The following is a 16701-nucleotide window of genomic DNA, read 5'->3' as shown; positions in this document are numbered from 1 at the left end:
TTTCAGACTTCTAACATGTTTTTTCTTTCCTTTTAAAGGAATATTAAAAATAACTGATTTTTTTTTTCCTGAGCAAGTATTAGCTTTTCAAGCAATCAAACTCTCGTACTGAAATGCAAAAGCCTATCACACACGTTATAAGGACTGCATTCATTAAAGTCAGCTATCAATCAGTCACAGTAAAACTTTCCTTAAAACACACATTGTAATTTGCATAAAGCCCTGCTCACTGTTACTGAGTGCTAGTTAACAAATCATTCTTTTCATTTCATGCTACAGTACCTCATGAAGTATTATCATTACTTAAAACATGAGAATATTTGGAGTTCATTACATTTTCTTACTTTGTGCTACATATGCTATGCACCAACCCTGCAAATGCAAACCTCCATTTTTCTATACAGTTCCTTCGTAATACTGAGGATCTGCACTAATATTTTTATATTGACAAGCAACTATCTGACTGAGGTTGTAACTAGGAAAATTAGAAGTCTGGATAGACTTACTACATTATGGAATACAAACTTTATTACATTTACTAAAAATGATCTGCAGTAGAAAACAGAAAGCACTTTATAGTTAGATTTTAAACTTAGCATACTGAGATGACCAGGAACAGCTCGCATCTGCTCTGCTGACTCTTAGGCATCAGTCATGAGTCTCCTTACATTTAGTGGTGACTTTCATACCACACTTTCAGATTCATGGTATTTCAAACAAATAAGGCGTTGGAGGGATCTGTTACATGTAATGGAATAAGGTAAATAGTTTTCCGAGCCGGAATGAACCAAATTAACTTGAAGAATACACAAACTGTCACCAAGCTAGGCAGGCACGCTCCTAGCACAACACACCACCACCACGTCAATACTGCTTCTGGGATCTGATCTGCCAGCTCTGCACAGCAGAACAACGCACCATGTACACGAGACAGCTCAGTTTTGAAAAACACAGGGAGATGTCTAGCACAGTTGTACATTTTCTCATGCATAGATGATCACCAAATTGCTGTTTCAGGCTGTCTATGAAGTAAGCAAGACAACCCTGCATCAGCTTACATTCAGTTCTTGCTTTCAAAGTTCTAGGTCTGTTAGGACTAAAATTATTTTCTTTAAAGGTAAAAAGAAAAGCTTAGGTTTTTCATCAATTCCACAGCAACAAGAAGGCTTCATGCAAGTTCTGTGACGTGAAACCTTGGCTACGTTTTGCAGTAAACCAGATAACAAATTTGAGGTTAACCTAAGTCAGTCATCTTTAAAGAAATCTGACTAATGTCATGTTATGTTTTACATGACAATCACCACCAGTATTATGTTTCAACTATTATGTAGAATAACGAAACATGCAACTTTATCTAACTTACCTGATGCCCGTCTGGTGAATCGGTTTATCACTGGAGCTGAAAGAAAACATGACATTTCAATTAGATTCTTTTTGTAATAGTCTAACACACTTTAAACATCGCAATGTCATACTTCATTCAAAGTGTGACAACTACAAAAATCTCTTAACCATTATTTCTGTATCTTTATAGAAACCCATGTTAACTTCATACACACTTAAACTTTTAAGCAGCTTTGCAAGAGATATGGTAGATAGTAACCAGTAAACTTTCAAGACCGTTTTCAGCTTCGTAAGACTTAATGTTACCTATTACTGTTCATGACTGGCTGTGAAACATTTAGATCTGCATTTCTCTTATTTATTGAGAGCACAGAAATTGGCATCTTGCAAACAATAACACAGGCATGGATTAAAAAAAAATGTAAAAAAATGAATTTTACTTTTACAAAAGATACCTATTTGAAATCTGGCACCAAAGATACTCCTATAGAGAAAACGACCAATTTGCAATCCCATCTGAAAGATCAACTTTTGCTTTGACTAACCTTTAAAACTCCTTGGGTAAGTCAGTAACGATGCCAACCCCCGCCCAAAGCCCAGTTTTACAGTGCAAATGCCTGTTTTACAGTGCCACCATGGCACATCTCCAACTGCAGGCTGCAAACATTTGGAATCAGACTCCTGTCTTGTTTCCAACTGGGAGAGATCGCACAACACATCTTAAAGCACACAGTTTTGCCTCTATTTCATTTCCACCTTTACCAGCTTCTTCAAGAGCTACTAGAGATACAATAGCTAAAGAAATGAAGTTTTATGTTTTGCCTTCCAAATACAACCTTCAATCTGCTTCTAATTAGTATAAAACACTGGTCTTGAACTCTGCTTTCATGTGATACACTAACTGCTGGCATGAACAGCAAGAAGAAAATCTGAATGACCTAATTTCAAACGTGGGCAGCAGCTACATTAAAAATGTATGCCCTTACAGTCCTTATTAATATTCAACCTTAAAAATTGCTGTTAATGTTTACATTGAATTGAAAAATGAAAAATATTGAACTTTTTTATTTTATCCCACTCAATTTTACATGGGAATTAGGCATCATTTCTTGAACATCTAAGCCAAGATAAAGAGAAAAAAAATTGCTGAAAAAAAAGGAAAGACAGTAACAGCTTGAGACGCAAACTGACTTTTTATTCCTGTGGGGAGAAAAAACTAGAGCAAAGTTACAATTTCTGGACCACAGTCACAGATGGTTTGTGCAAGCACATACAGTCGTGACAGGTCCAATTGTCAAGAAATACACTGGGAAACCCGACTACAGCGGTTCAGAGTGCTAGTCACGAGCAAGGAAACCTCTGGTGAATCGCAACCCCCAAACATACATATAAATAAACAAGAGAGTAGCATAACCAGTGAAGTTATTTTTAAATGGGAATTCTAATTCCCCCAACAATTTTTTATTAAATGAAAAGACAAAGAAATTTAGACACATTTTTTTATTATAGCAGACACCATATTTTATGGAACTACTGTTTTGTAATACAGGGGGCTGTTTCATTCCTCAAAACTGTTCATTTTGTCGCTAGGGTTACGGGCCAAATTCATTTCAGGACACTAGTCATGACTGTCACCATCAGATGGCTGAGCTGTTACCTCCAGCATGTAAATCAGCAGCAGTTCTCAGCAGATGTGTTCGTATAAAAAAAAAAAAATATTTGGAACCTGACATATTTCTAGCAAGAAAGCATAAAAATAATGCTCTGCTCCCATTCAAAAGCTTTCCCCAAACTCAGTGAGGGTATTTGACTTTGGCTGTCCGTTCTGTACATCATCTGTAGATAAGAAGATTTAACTCCTCTAGGCAGCTACCTCAGCACATTTTACCAACACAAAAAACAATACATTAAAAAAAGAACATCTAACAAAACTAACATAATTTGGAGACTACGTTTCTTTGAAACAAGTTATAGGACTGTCAAAGAGACAAGTCCTTTTCCAGCTAAATACTTCTAAATTCACTCTTTTATTTGGCTGCAGGGAGCTTAATTTATTTTACAATAAATTTTATGAATTATTTACTGTTGGGGGGGGGGGAAGGGAAAAAAGAAGAAATAGTAAGACTGTCAGAACCTTGATAAGCAATTATTTTTGAGCTCCTGTGAATAATCAGTGTTTGAGCAGCAACCAGGCAAAGCCTTCCTTCCCAGACTGGGATTTCGTGAAGGTCCTCCAAATGTGTTACTGGGAGATTTTGAAGCAGCACCCACAGTTCTTTGTTATGGAGCAAGCTGAACTACTCTCTATTTCTCTTGTAGCAAATCACAATACACTTTCGTTGGCCAGAAAGATGGAAGCATTAGCTTACAAGAAGGTCTCAGAGAATCATCAGCCCTACAGAAATTTAGCTGGTATTTTCACTACAAAGTAGATGCATGGTCAACCAGGTCGCTACAATGGCTGGCAGGATTAAGCATACTAAGGTGGGCAAAAGAAAGTCTAAGAAGGATTTTGCTGGAGTAAAAAAAAAAAAAAAAAATTATTAAATCATCTTTCAAACAGATTGGGAGGTGAAAGTCTTGGCTCAGAAACACATGGACAAACTGATGGCAGAAATATTCAATGAGGGATATTAAACGCTCCTTCTGGAGCCACAGAGCATCACGAGCAGCAGAGAGATTTCCAGGGAAGAAGCACTACTTGCTCTGCCTGTGCTTATCATCTTCCCTGGACATCTTTTTTTAGCCACTGTCCTTACTGAGTTCTGGGCTAGGCTGACTCTTAGGTTTGGACTGAGATGACTGTCCTGACTCACAAGGCTCAAGTGAAAGTGCACTCAGAGAGCACAACGCCAAGAGACAGTCTTGGCATCCAGATTTAACTGTGAGGGCAGCTTTGAAATCCCGGCCACAGGGATATCGCACTTGTATCTATGGGTTCAAGCCCCGAGCTACATGCATGCACAAGAAACGATGCTTCAGTATTGCGCTTCCCACCCTGCTGCTGCAGCTGCTCCCCAACACCCCTGCTCACCATTCTCCTCCCAGCCATGTCTGCAAGCAGCTTCTCAGGACTTTCGGTGCCTGCCTGCAGGCACAGCATAAAGCTGCTGGCTGTTGGGCTTTGTAGGCTGCCTGAGGACTGCTCCCTACCATGAGAAACCCAGGCAGCCTTGTCAGAAGGCTACCCCATCCCTGACAACACCCTGCTTGCAACACTGCTGACACACACCAGTTCACAGCATCACAATATTCCAGCGAGGGTAAACTCACGAAGGGAACGGGCTTGGGGCAATACCTACATGGCTACTGAAGTTAACTCTATGGCAAAAATATACTTTATCTTAAAGGTTATCGTGACATTGTGCTGAGGGTTGGTTGCTCAGAATGATACAATAAAACAACTTGCTAGAAAAAAAACTGCTTACAGTAACTTACAGCTATGCCCCCCCCCCCCGCCCCGCCCCGGACTTGTGCAAAATGTAAAAGCAACGAAACACATGGATTGCAAAACCTTGTCATTGCAAAATCCAGGGATTTTTCCCAATAAAGGGTAAACTGGCATGCAAATAAATTCAGAACATGGCCACTGACATTTGATTTTTTTTACAGTAAGAGAAAGAGCGCTGCATCACAACTGAGTAATGTACTGCTGTGCACACAGGATCTTGTGCATGGTGTCACTCCAATATTAAACATGACTCTTCATCTTCTAGTTTGTCTCAACCAAAATCTATTACAAACCTACATAGGGGAAAATGAATGGGGGGGGTGGGGGGTGGGGAGAGAAATGTCAGGGGACTGTATCCTGACAAAGTTTTGATTAAACTATCATTTGAAACTGTGCAAGCTATCGATCCTTACATGACATATTACAGTTGTTTTGTTGTTAGTGCTACATAAGAGAGAATTCCACCATCTGAGATGTTACTTGCTGGTAACTGAAATTCATGTTTGCAAATCCTTACTCAGATGACTGTACAAAAGTACAGTTTTTAAAATATTTTGGCAATACAGATCAAGTAAATAAACAGAAACAATTGATAAATGACCAAAAGAGGCTGAAGTGTTTTAATATATCTATCCACCAAGAATATAGGCTGTAAAAATATCAAACTACATGAAGCACGCACTAAAAATTTTTCCACCACTCAACAACTGTCTAACCATTGCTCCTTTCCTCACTGTATTTTACCTCTCATACTGTTCTTCATGAGCATTAAGCAGTCATCACAACAGCCCTGCAAACAGACCATAAAAGCAACATAATTTTGTAAGTAGAGGAGGAAATGGGGGTCTATGGCGTTGTTTGCAGAGCACCAAGACTAAGAAGGTAACGCTAAGAAAGGATCCCTAGCTGGGCGTCCTCTACACGGTTAACTTGTTCTGATAGCTTGAGCTGTCCCTTTTTGCAGACTCACAATTTAAGTGCTCGAAGTTAAGTTTGCTTCACAAACTGTTAGAGGTTCTGGTGCCATTTATGTCACCTGGAATAAGGACCTAAACACATCACCGCCATTAGACATGCAGCCTTCCTAAGAAGTCAGGGACCGTCAGCCTGGGATTTAACAAGAGGTTCTGCTTATCAGGGGCTGCTGAAGACACGCTTAAGCACTCTGACAACCAGACCTGTATCTGGTGCCTTCTGCAGGTCTGCAAACCAAGCAAATACACAACCCTGGGCCGTGCTGCAGAGCACATGGGGACCCATGTGTGCCCAAGCCAGGGCGAGCACACCCGGCTCCCTGCAGCCACTCCGGAGGATGGGGACTGCTCAGACCACATTTATGGCAACTCAAGGCAATGCTCTTTTAGAGCAAAACACACAAAGCCAAAACACCTGCTCTGAGTGACAAGGGCTGGCAGGACATTAGTGATTAGTCTTCAGTATTAGTAAAAATTAGAACACTTTCCACAAGCCCCACTTTCAATTAGCCACTGTAATTTAATAACAACAATAATAACAGGGCAAAGGACTAAACGCCCTTAAAAAAACAACCAAACAAAAAATTAAATTCAGCCATTACATGTCTAAAGCCCTCAAATTTGGTAGCCCATAGCCCAAAAAACCCCAGCTCTATTTACAGAGCAGGAATATTGCTAATATTTCTGTTTGTATCTACCCTTTAAGACACACCTGCACCATAGTGCATCATCCTTGGGTGGAAGACTCAAATGCCCCAAGTGAGGTTATGAAACAAAAGTCACAGCCAAATCATATATTATCTTCTATCCTGTTGATGGCAAAACAATGTTAAAACTCTCCAGGACCTCAACTGAGGTCAGTGGATTAAACATAGCCCAAATTTCAACAAGAAACTAAGAACCTGCTCTCAATACACCACATGATTTTATATAGTCTAACTCTAGTGATTTCAGAAGCATTATTCCTGATTTATGCATGTTTTTTCATGACACAGCTCAAATTCCCAGGTGAAGTTTCAATCAATGAGCATCACAGGCACTTCAGGCTCCACCTTTTCAGTTCCAAGCTCATCTATTTCTCAGAGGTCCAGCAACTTTCAGAAATACTTTAAATTATGCCTATTGTAATCACATTCCTATATTATGCAAATTAACATTAGCCTGTCTTCTTTCATAAACAGATTATTAATTAGAATGAACTAATCAGAACAAGAGAAAAATCAAATCTAAAGGAATGCCTTTCTAAAATACACCCCATGACAGTCACCCACAGCCAGCCTCAGCAGGGACACGCCTGCCTCTTCCAGCACTGCCGTAGGTTCAACGTGGCTGGTGCTGAGCCTAGGCTAACAAAACCATCTTCCCAAAACTAACTCCAGCCAGATGCCTTCTGCAGGCACATCATGGGGGCACCTGAGCTGCCCCCGCACAGGGGCAGCTATGGGGCAGCACTGGGGCTGGCTCTAAAAGCAGTTCAGCTGTGCTTGTGCAGTCCTGCCAGCGTGGGTAGCAATGGCACAGGTAATCCACAACCACAGTGGCACAGACTATCCACAACAGATAATTTACCAATGGGGAATTAACAGCTGATTGTATTTACAGTCGGTACCATACCTGAGGTCAAGGTACATGGTCTTTTCTTGCTTAGAATCTCTAAGTATTAAATAGTACTAGAATACAGGTTTAGGAAGATGATAAAAATCAAGCTGTTAAATGAAATCACATAAATTACGTAATAAAACTGTACAATATAGATGTCTATATTCCTCAAGAAATTTGTTACAGTTGGAATAACTTCAGAAACTGACTGCTCTACTCTGAAGAGCTATTCTTCCTTCTAGTTATCAGACTCCAGTTGGTACATTCACTGACAGTTTGAAGAAATTACTCTGACAAAGGAGGGAGTTGTCAGGTCTACAGAGAATGGTTCTCATCTTTTCTCTGTGAAAGGCTGTGACAACTGTGAGGAATAAGGAGAGGGGATGAGCCCAGGGAATACACAACTATTATTATTCGGAAGACAAACAAACAGACCTTGCAATACAGTAGTTAGATAGAGCATAGCTTTCTAAATAAGTGTGTTTCAATTTCTGGAAATTTAACAGCAGCCATAATATTTTAATGATGAAATATGTAAGATATATTTTATTATTTCCCTCACCAAGTAAGTAAATCTCAAAAGATTATTTTTTTAATTAAAAGCAAAATTCAAGAACAGCACATAGGCTGGGCCTTTACACCAGGAGAAAGGGTAAATCACAGCCACACAGGTGCACGCTGTAAGTAACACTGGGCCAAAGAACCTGAAAGGTTAGGCAGCATCGCTGCCACCAGATTTCCCAACAAACCACCCTTAACATTTCAGGAGAATCTGAAGTCCACTCCAAAACACTGATTTTCCTTGGGGGGGAAAACCCACAGCTCCTCAAAGGGTAGGATCTGCAGGCAGGGGGATGCGGCTCCATCCAAAGAAGGGTGCGTTGCTGGAAGGTGTTGCAAGTACAGGCTCTTAGGAAGAGTGTGCTCCCTAAGGAGTCATGGCTGCTATGTACTCAAGGAGGCAGAATGCATACATATACATGCATTCATACACACAGGCAGAATGCAGGCAGTGAGACATGAAGTGAATGCATGCTTTCAGTGAATCAGTGAATGAGAAGCCCAAGATGAGGAAGAAATGATGCTACAGTGGTAGTATTTATGTGCTACTGGGAGAAAAAGTGAGAGAGAATAATTTGGCTGTTGCAAGAAAAGTAGATATTGCTGAGAGAAAATAGCTACATCAAATGGGATGCCTTAAGATTTTTTTTTTTTAATTAAAAATGATATGTACTGATTTTAAAGCCATCTGTACCGTAACAAATATATACATAATTATTCCTATCTCTGAAGGCATCAACACATCTGTAAAAGAATTAAAATATACAGAAACCAGAATATCCTGTTATCCCCATTTTTATAAAACGCAACAAAATAAGCTAAATTTACAAGAGGTTGTAGTCCTAGAGGCAGTTAGTCAAAACCAAATTTTGAGATTTTTATTGGCTCTACAGATTACTTCTTTTCATTTTTCAGTCTGGAAAATGAGTTCCATTTCACTGTAAAAGAGTTTGTCAAGGAAACTAGGAAAGCCTTATAGTCACAATAATTTGAAAACTACACCAGATAATTGTCTTGTGCTCCTTGCGATTTAGCTCTGGAGCTCATACTTGCAGAATTATGTGCTAGTACACTAGGATTGCCCCTTTCCAAACCCAACACCCCACACACTTCCAAAGGCTGCACAGGATTCTGTGGTCTCCTAGGACAACCTTCAAAGAAAGCTGAGATGAAGAATCCCAGCAACTTATTTTATTTTTACAAATACATAAACTATCCTAAAAAAAACTCTGCCAAAACCAGCAAAGAAATCTGCTCTTCTTTACGTATTTCATTCCACATACTAACACGTGTCTCCCAGGTGATACGCACGAGTTGCTACTTCCAACCAAATCCAAACAGCAAACTCTCCTACCTCACCTCCTTCTGACGACTACACAGTAACAAGCCACAAATTATATCTTCAAAACCCAAAAGCTTGACTTGATAACTCACATCAAAAAAGCTCAGTAAAATTTTTGGCAAATTAATTCATTGATTATTAAGATGTCACACAAGAACATGAATTAAATATGTGGATAAATACCTCGGGTTTTGCTTTGCTGAAGATGAAAATGCTGTGTATCCATTTAGATACATCACTATGGTATCAGGAAAACAGCAATGTTAGAAATGGAGTCCCTGAAAACATTTAATAAACAGAGACTCTAATACATTATTTCAGGATTTTTACATTATTTCCAGGTTATAATTAGTGTTGATGTTAAATATATTTGTTTTTAAAATGCTACTATGGAGCAGCACACTTTCAGGGTCATGTTTTGACATGTACATACAGCCAGTCATTATGCCGTAAGTTGGCTGGTTATTTAACCTGTCATAACACAAACCTCGAAAGAGAGGCAAAGAAATCTTTCCCACTTTATCAGTTAAGAGATTTCAGCTCTTATGAATAATTGATGCTGCACGTAATTACTAACACTGAAAATAAAAAGATGAAATGCCTGTCTGATGTGTTAGACCGATGACCCAACGCAGTGAAACGGGCTGTCACAGCCCATTAATGGGAATGAAATGCTGCTCTTGGAGAGCGTATTTACTTTTCCCACCCAAGCAGCTCATTCGAGATTTGGGCTATTTTTTATTTTTAAATCTATCTCTTCTTTCAGATTAATGTCTCATGCTAGAGCATGAAAGTATTAAGTGAAGACGTTGCTGTATTGAATTCTTCTGTCTGAAATATGCATTGTTCCACAGTGCCACAAGCTACACAGAGCACATTCCCCCTTACATTCAGCCTCGTCACTGCTTGTGACCAGTACACTTGGTCATTATCTCATTAACAGTAATAAGTCATCTAGATAAGAAAACAACAACAAAAAAAATTTAAAAATCATTCACAGCAATATTTCTAATCCTCAGTTATACCAGAGGAGGCAGCAAGTTCATTTGTGCTAGAATTTGCCTAGGCACAAGCTGCAGACATGTACCTGGGCAGAAGCGCTGGCCTGGAGCGCTTGCTGCCCGCAGCCCCAGGTTACCCAGTACATATGATGAAAACTAACGGTGTGTACATGAGAAGATTTCTACCTGCCAGAGACAATATATTTCTAAAGCAGAAAGGGAATATGAAATTAAGCCTAAAAATACCAATGGAATACATGTATGAGGGACGTCAGTCTTCCTGGGACATGCCCTGGTCTACAAAAACCCAGGCCTTCCTACAGAGCCAAAACCCAAGACCTGGAGTGCTGCTTTAGCTTGGTCACCACCTATAGAGCCCGTTTTTCTTTCACACTCTATTGTGTACAATTTACCAAACTGACTATTTTTCTGCCTAGCAGAGTGGGCTGGGGTTTTTTACTTCATTTTTTTTTTTTTTAACATGATCACTACACCCCAACACCACTTGTGGTAACTTCCCTCTTTGCTAAACCATTTATCACCATCTCTGAGGAATATTCTGCTGTAGCCATAGCACAGTTTACAATTGCTACTAAACCCCATCCAATACAAAATGTCAGTAATGCTTTTATCTTCTTACCATCTGTAAATGGCTTCTTTCCACTTGAAATTTCATAAGCTATTTTAAGAACATCATGGTTATTTGCTTTCTAACACTGCAGCGTAGGCGTTTAGATCCAATTTCATGTTCTTTTCTGCTTTCTAATTTTGCTGCCTGAAGCATATTTACTAATGTATGCATGTTCCTAGTCAGAATGGGAGAAAAAGTGGTCATTCTGCCAAAGCTCTAGCAGCAATGTCCGAATCAGTTGGGTGGTGCTGCTCATCTGTAAAAATATCAAATTTGACATCTTATATGTCATCAGGCTTCAGGATCACCATCTCGTAAGATGAAGAATAATTTGCACCTGTCCTTGAATCAATGTTTGTGTCAAATGGCAAACTAGACCACCCAAGATTTTACAAGAGTGACCTGTTCTCCTGAATTCCTGGTAGCCAACAGCTTCCCTTAACTATTACACAACTGTGCTTTAGGCTCTTTTTTTTTTTTTTTTTAACAAAATTTTGGCCTACGTTTTTTATCTCTTGACAGTACCTGCAAGTTATATTTATTACAAAGGAATAAAGTTGCAATCTCACTGATGGTAGTGGGTTGGAGAAGATGTCATGGCTGTCAGTATTCTTCTCTGAGGGAGTACACCTTTATGTGGAGTTTGTAATTATCTCATCTATTTCATATGGTTTAACAACTGTGAACATAACTGCTTTCTCCCGCACACGTTCATACTACCTGCGTTTAATCCAAAGCCTCAAACCCTTTAAGACTCAGGCTTTCCTACTATTATTCATGTTTTTGTCACTTTGCCATTAGGTTATTACAACAAAACCTACATGGGCAAACACCATTAAAACTTTCTGAAGTTAAGATTTTATACAAAGTCTCTGCCTGCTTCCTAGGACTACCTTGGCAGAAACCTGTGCTACAAAGTACCTTGATGAAGAGGTGTACGAGTATGGACAATCGGCAATCTGCATTGCCTACTTATTCACTTCCTGGAGAAATTTAAGATTTGGGACTTGATGTGTATTTTGAAGTTTGCATATTTTAAGAACATTATGTACTTAAAGGGACTTTCTCTTGCATTCATGATAATTCATTCTCAGTCGTAAAATAAACAATTTTGTTAGCTTTCAGATCATGAGGCAAAGAACATTTTCCCACTTGGTTTTAGAGAAGAGCCGAGAGATGTACCTCACCACAGTGACTCTAAAAGAAAAAGAAAAAAAGAAAGCTTAAACTACAAGTGTTATTGCTTGAATACACTGAGAAGAATGGCATTGAGACTGTTTCAGGAAAAAAAAAATTTAAAAAATACACATATAAGCATCTAAATAGAAAAATAATGACCAAAAAGAGAAGCACTTGAGTGTTATTCTGTCCTCACTCCTACCACATAAAACAAGCTTGCTGATGATACCGATGGCAGGATGGCGTTTCCTGACTCTGGGACGCTGACTGATGAAATACCTAACACAGCCCGCAGGCAGAGCATATCACCCATTTCCTGGTCAGACATCTCACTGGTTTAACAGCCTACAAATAACATACTTCCCACCACTAGGCAAACTGCTGTCTGGCAGCCAACGAAACCTGCTAGTAAAACAACAACAAAATGAAAAAGTCCCAGTGTCCTCCCACCAGATAGGAACACATCCGCTGGAGTCACTTCACTTGGTGGCTGACACCTTCCCCAAGCTCAGGTCCCACAGGTCAGAGCGTAGTTTCTGAGAACAGGTTTGGAATATTTTGGGGTTTTGTTTTTCTGCTTCTAGTAAATCCTTTTACTCTTAGGCTGCAAGCCTGGATAACACCAGCAACATAAAAGCCTGGGCTACCAGATTTGAGATTTTGAGATGTTGAGATTTGAGAGGTTGAGCCAAAGGTTGAAAAGAAAAGAAAAAGGGAAAAAAAAAAAAAAAAAAAAAAGAAGACTTTACTGTTCACTTCCCATATATGTACAATGCCAAATTACTGCAAGCAGCTGTCAGGGATTATGGTAAAGCCGTTAGCCAAAGCACCCTTCATGATTTGGCCTCTCCAGTTCTCAGGGGGAAGTGAACAAAGCACAGCTGGTGCTGGTAGCTGCACCCGCTTCAACAGAGGCCTTAGGTACCCTTGCAATATTGGCTCTCGTTTACTCCTGCAAACATGCAGGACAGCATGCAAACATGACTCCAGGGAGAAGGTGGGATGCAGATTCACCTTTAATGATACAAGCCTCTACCTCTGTTTCAGACAGTCAAAGCCACTGTCGACATCCACAAGAGTACTGACGATGCACTAACTATAGAGACTCCGACGTCTTCAGGTGGACCATCGTGAATGGCTTTATGAGTCAAGGAAGCGGGTAGAGAAGGCCACCAAAGAACCCTGGTGACAGCAATACCTAAGTGGCTCCATAAATCTTCACAGGCTTAATCTTGAATTAGCTGCATATTGGCCTGTCGACATGGCATTGGCAATGCATACGCTACTGAAGACATCATGAAACCTGCCAGACCAACTGAAGGACTGCAGATAATGGCAAAAATCCGGCAACAATGGGCTACTGTGACTTGCAATAAAACAAATTATTGTTCTCCCTACTGATGAAGAACCACACAAAGGAGCACCACATAGACCTATCAACCTGTCAACAATGCCGAAAGAGCTGCAGTAACTTAGGTAAGCAAAGTCCATTATCTAACGTGCTTCTGTTACCCAGAAGGATATTGATGGAGGATCTTACAAATGGCACTTCCCAAATTGCACAGCTGGCTGTCATTTTCCCTTGAACTGAGCAGGTAAAGAATGGTGGCAACTAGGGATGATAACTTTCCAAGTGACCAGGCAGCACTCTTCCTTGTACCCATTGCCTCATGACAGCTAGCTACTGAAGAAACAAAGGGCAAACAGAACATGGACCTAGTCTCCACGATCACCACCATCCTGATCCTGAAATTCTCCCTTGAATGGCTAACTCTCAGTTTTGGAACATGATACTCCAGCGTCAGCTATCCCTCTTCTCACAAACATAGGCATGCAGAACATGCTGCGCCTCACAGCATAATATGTAGCATAGCATAGTTTCTGTCTTGTACTTAGTCTTGATAGAACTGTGCCAGCATTTGTATAACCATGATCAAACACACACCCATGCTGCTGCATGTTACTGTCCCAGTGCCAAGACACAAATGACAGCAAATAACATAGCGTACATACGGTATAATGCCTTTGTTTAGGTTCTTTTTCCAGGCCTGGACTCATCTCAAACTGCATTTCTCTTCCACGGTAACAACTCAGAACTTCCGCAGAACATTCCAGGATTATAGCCCAGACTACACAGAATACATAGAAAGAAGGAATAGAGAGCTCAGGTGCCTAACTTGGTGTGGAGATTTTTGTGCCCAAAAGGTAAAATCTGTGCATAATGACATCAAATGTTATCACTTCAGCCCCTTTATAAATCTAGTCTTTATTCTCAAGCTGCCTCTTACCAAGTCAGTACCTGTGCCTCGATTATGGAGCCTTTGAGACCAAATAACTCATTTCTCAAGAGAATGGAGAGGTCAAAGAGATTCCACAACGTGAACATACCTGATGGACAGGTTAATAGGATATGTCTTTTCTGTCCTGAACCAATCGACTTGTGCAAGAGAGGTGAGGGGTGGCAAAGGAAGCTGCAGATACCAATTTACTTCAGTACCTTCTGTTGTGTTAGTGTGAAATACTACCAGATTACTGGTAGCACCTGAACAATGCCCCTCAAGAAAAGGGGTGGTCAAACTACAAATACAAAGATCTATCTTCTGTCATTTGTTTTCTTCTTACACTGCAGTAGCATTAAAAGCATTTATGAGATGATGTGAAATTAAATCCCATTATGTCTTATGGCTCCATTACTTGCAGATCACATTCAGAAATGTCTGAGTAGTGGATTTTTTGGTGCTACTCCATTTTGCTCAACAGTTTGGGTAGCATTTGAAAAGTTGCATCTGTTGTAAGTAAACTTCAGCATCACAGTCACTTTCGCTCCCATTTCATTCTGCCCCGGGCTAGCAAAGCTTGAGAATGTTATCCTGACTTCCTTCTGTAACTATCTGTGAGATTCCTACCAGGGGCCAACTTTCCATGACTCTTGATAACAAAACTCTCCAATGGGCTGATTAGTCATCAGGCAATGAAATAACTCCTGGCATCAAATAATGGTCTCCCACCAAGGGCTTTAAAAAAAAAAAAAAAACCAAAAAAAACCATACTGCACTCCCAGTTTGGATTCCCTAGCAAAATTACATTTGACAATGACACCACTACCTGAAATACAGCTAAAACCAATCGTAACAAACGTATGTGGTCATGACCTAAAGATCTCTTCTCTCTAGACCCATCCAAAAAGTCTGACACACACTTTTTCATGTCATCTATTTACTGTTACCTACCCGGGTAGGTTATTTGAGATTCAGGTACTGAACACGGAATACAGAGCACAGAACAAAGGCAGACCAACAGACACAGCTGGAGATCTGGAGTCTTGCTCTGACTCTCTGCTTTGGGGACATGGCAGAAACTCTTTACTCTGCGTCTGCTGTCCTCCCCCAACCTCCACTGCCTTTCAAGAAATTCTACTTCTTTTAGAGCAGGTAAACAGTAAAGGGCAAGACTCTGCATCAGAAAGGGAAAGACAAAAACTAAGGGATGAGTTTGCTTGACTTGTTGTATGTCAGACTAGCAACCCACACCTCTGAAGAAAATTCCCTGTTCCCCAGGCCATGTCATATTCTGAGGGCAAGTACTGAAAGCTCTTCTCTTGAAACCAAGTCAATGTGCAAGCAAGCATGCTAAAAAGCAGATAAGATGCCTGACTCCGACCTAGTGGTCTGGATATTCAAGTGTCCACAAAGAAGACAGACTGAAGTTTCTTTTTCTTTTTCAACTTACTAGACTATGCATGTTTTACATGATAGCCTCAGTAGAAAAAAATAAAATCTATTTCTGTAAAACACTTGTGAATTTCTAACATTGCTTCCTTGCTTTCTCAGCAAATTTTTAAAAAAATGTAGACTGCTTCCGAAGGTCTCTGAAATCAAAAGATACTCAACTTCAGAAACTCAGGATAAACAACACAACTTACGTTCGCAGTATCCAAATTAGGGTACTACTAGAAGTGAACATGAGGAGTACTACTCCTACTTTTTCTTTTTGAAATTATTTTGGACAAGAAAAAAAGAATTTAATTCACTTTTTGTCCTACTGTGGATTGTTTTAAAAAAAAAAAAAATTGCAAACAAGGACAACATTTTGGTTTCAAAAACACCAACACAAACCAAATTTATTCACCTTTTATAAGCTGGGTCTATACATGATCTTCTTGTTAAGTGTGACCAGAAGAGCATATTGTTTAACATAGGATTCTGTAATGGTTATATTAAGTCCATATTAATAACCACAAACTGTCTTTTGTACAAACAATTTGGTAAATGACAGCATGCATTAGGAATATCAAGCAACGCAATCTCTTCAGCATGCAGACAAGACAGTTCTACGTTTGCTTTGTGTGAGGTTGTGCCTGTGGTGATCCGCTCCGGTTGACAAGGACGGGCTGTTGGGGGTGCCACTACCCAAGGCCACCTCCAGCACATTCCGCTCCCTGCAACGCCCGATCCCTTCTGGGGCAGCTGCTGGCTGGGCAAACAGCTTTGCCTTTTCCCACTCCCTCCGGCTCATATACAGAGTTTCCATCCCCAGTCTGCCCTGTGGCTCTGCCCCCCCACTCCCCTAAATGAGTTCATGTCCGTTTGGGAATACACTCTTCTTTTCATTAGAGCACA

General features: G+C 40.1%; 1 protein-coding gene across 1 annotated transcript in view; it reads right to left on the bottom strand.

Annotated features, from left to right (window-relative positions):
* The window catches only part of PRKAR2B (protein kinase cAMP-dependent type II regulatory subunit beta), a 91894-nt gene that overhangs the window by 59096 nt on the left and 16097 nt on the right, over positions 1-16701 (bottom strand). The window contains exon 2 of the mRNA XM_087765713.1: positions 1364-1399. Within this exon, the coding sequence (XP_087621839.1) occupies positions 1364-1399 (36 nt within the window). The remainder of the gene's footprint in view (positions 1-1363; positions 1400-16701) is intronic.

This window comes from Nipponia nippon, unplaced genomic scaffold, assembly GCF_047370975.1.
Source record: "Nipponia nippon isolate SJK-2023a ecotype South Korea unplaced genomic scaffold, ASM4737097v1 scaffold_3, whole genome shotgun sequence".
NCBI lineage: Eukaryota > Metazoa > Chordata > Aves > Pelecaniformes > Threskiornithidae > Nipponia > Nipponia nippon.
Note: the sequence above shows the minus strand (reverse complement) of the source record. Positions and strands in the feature narration are given on the sequence as shown.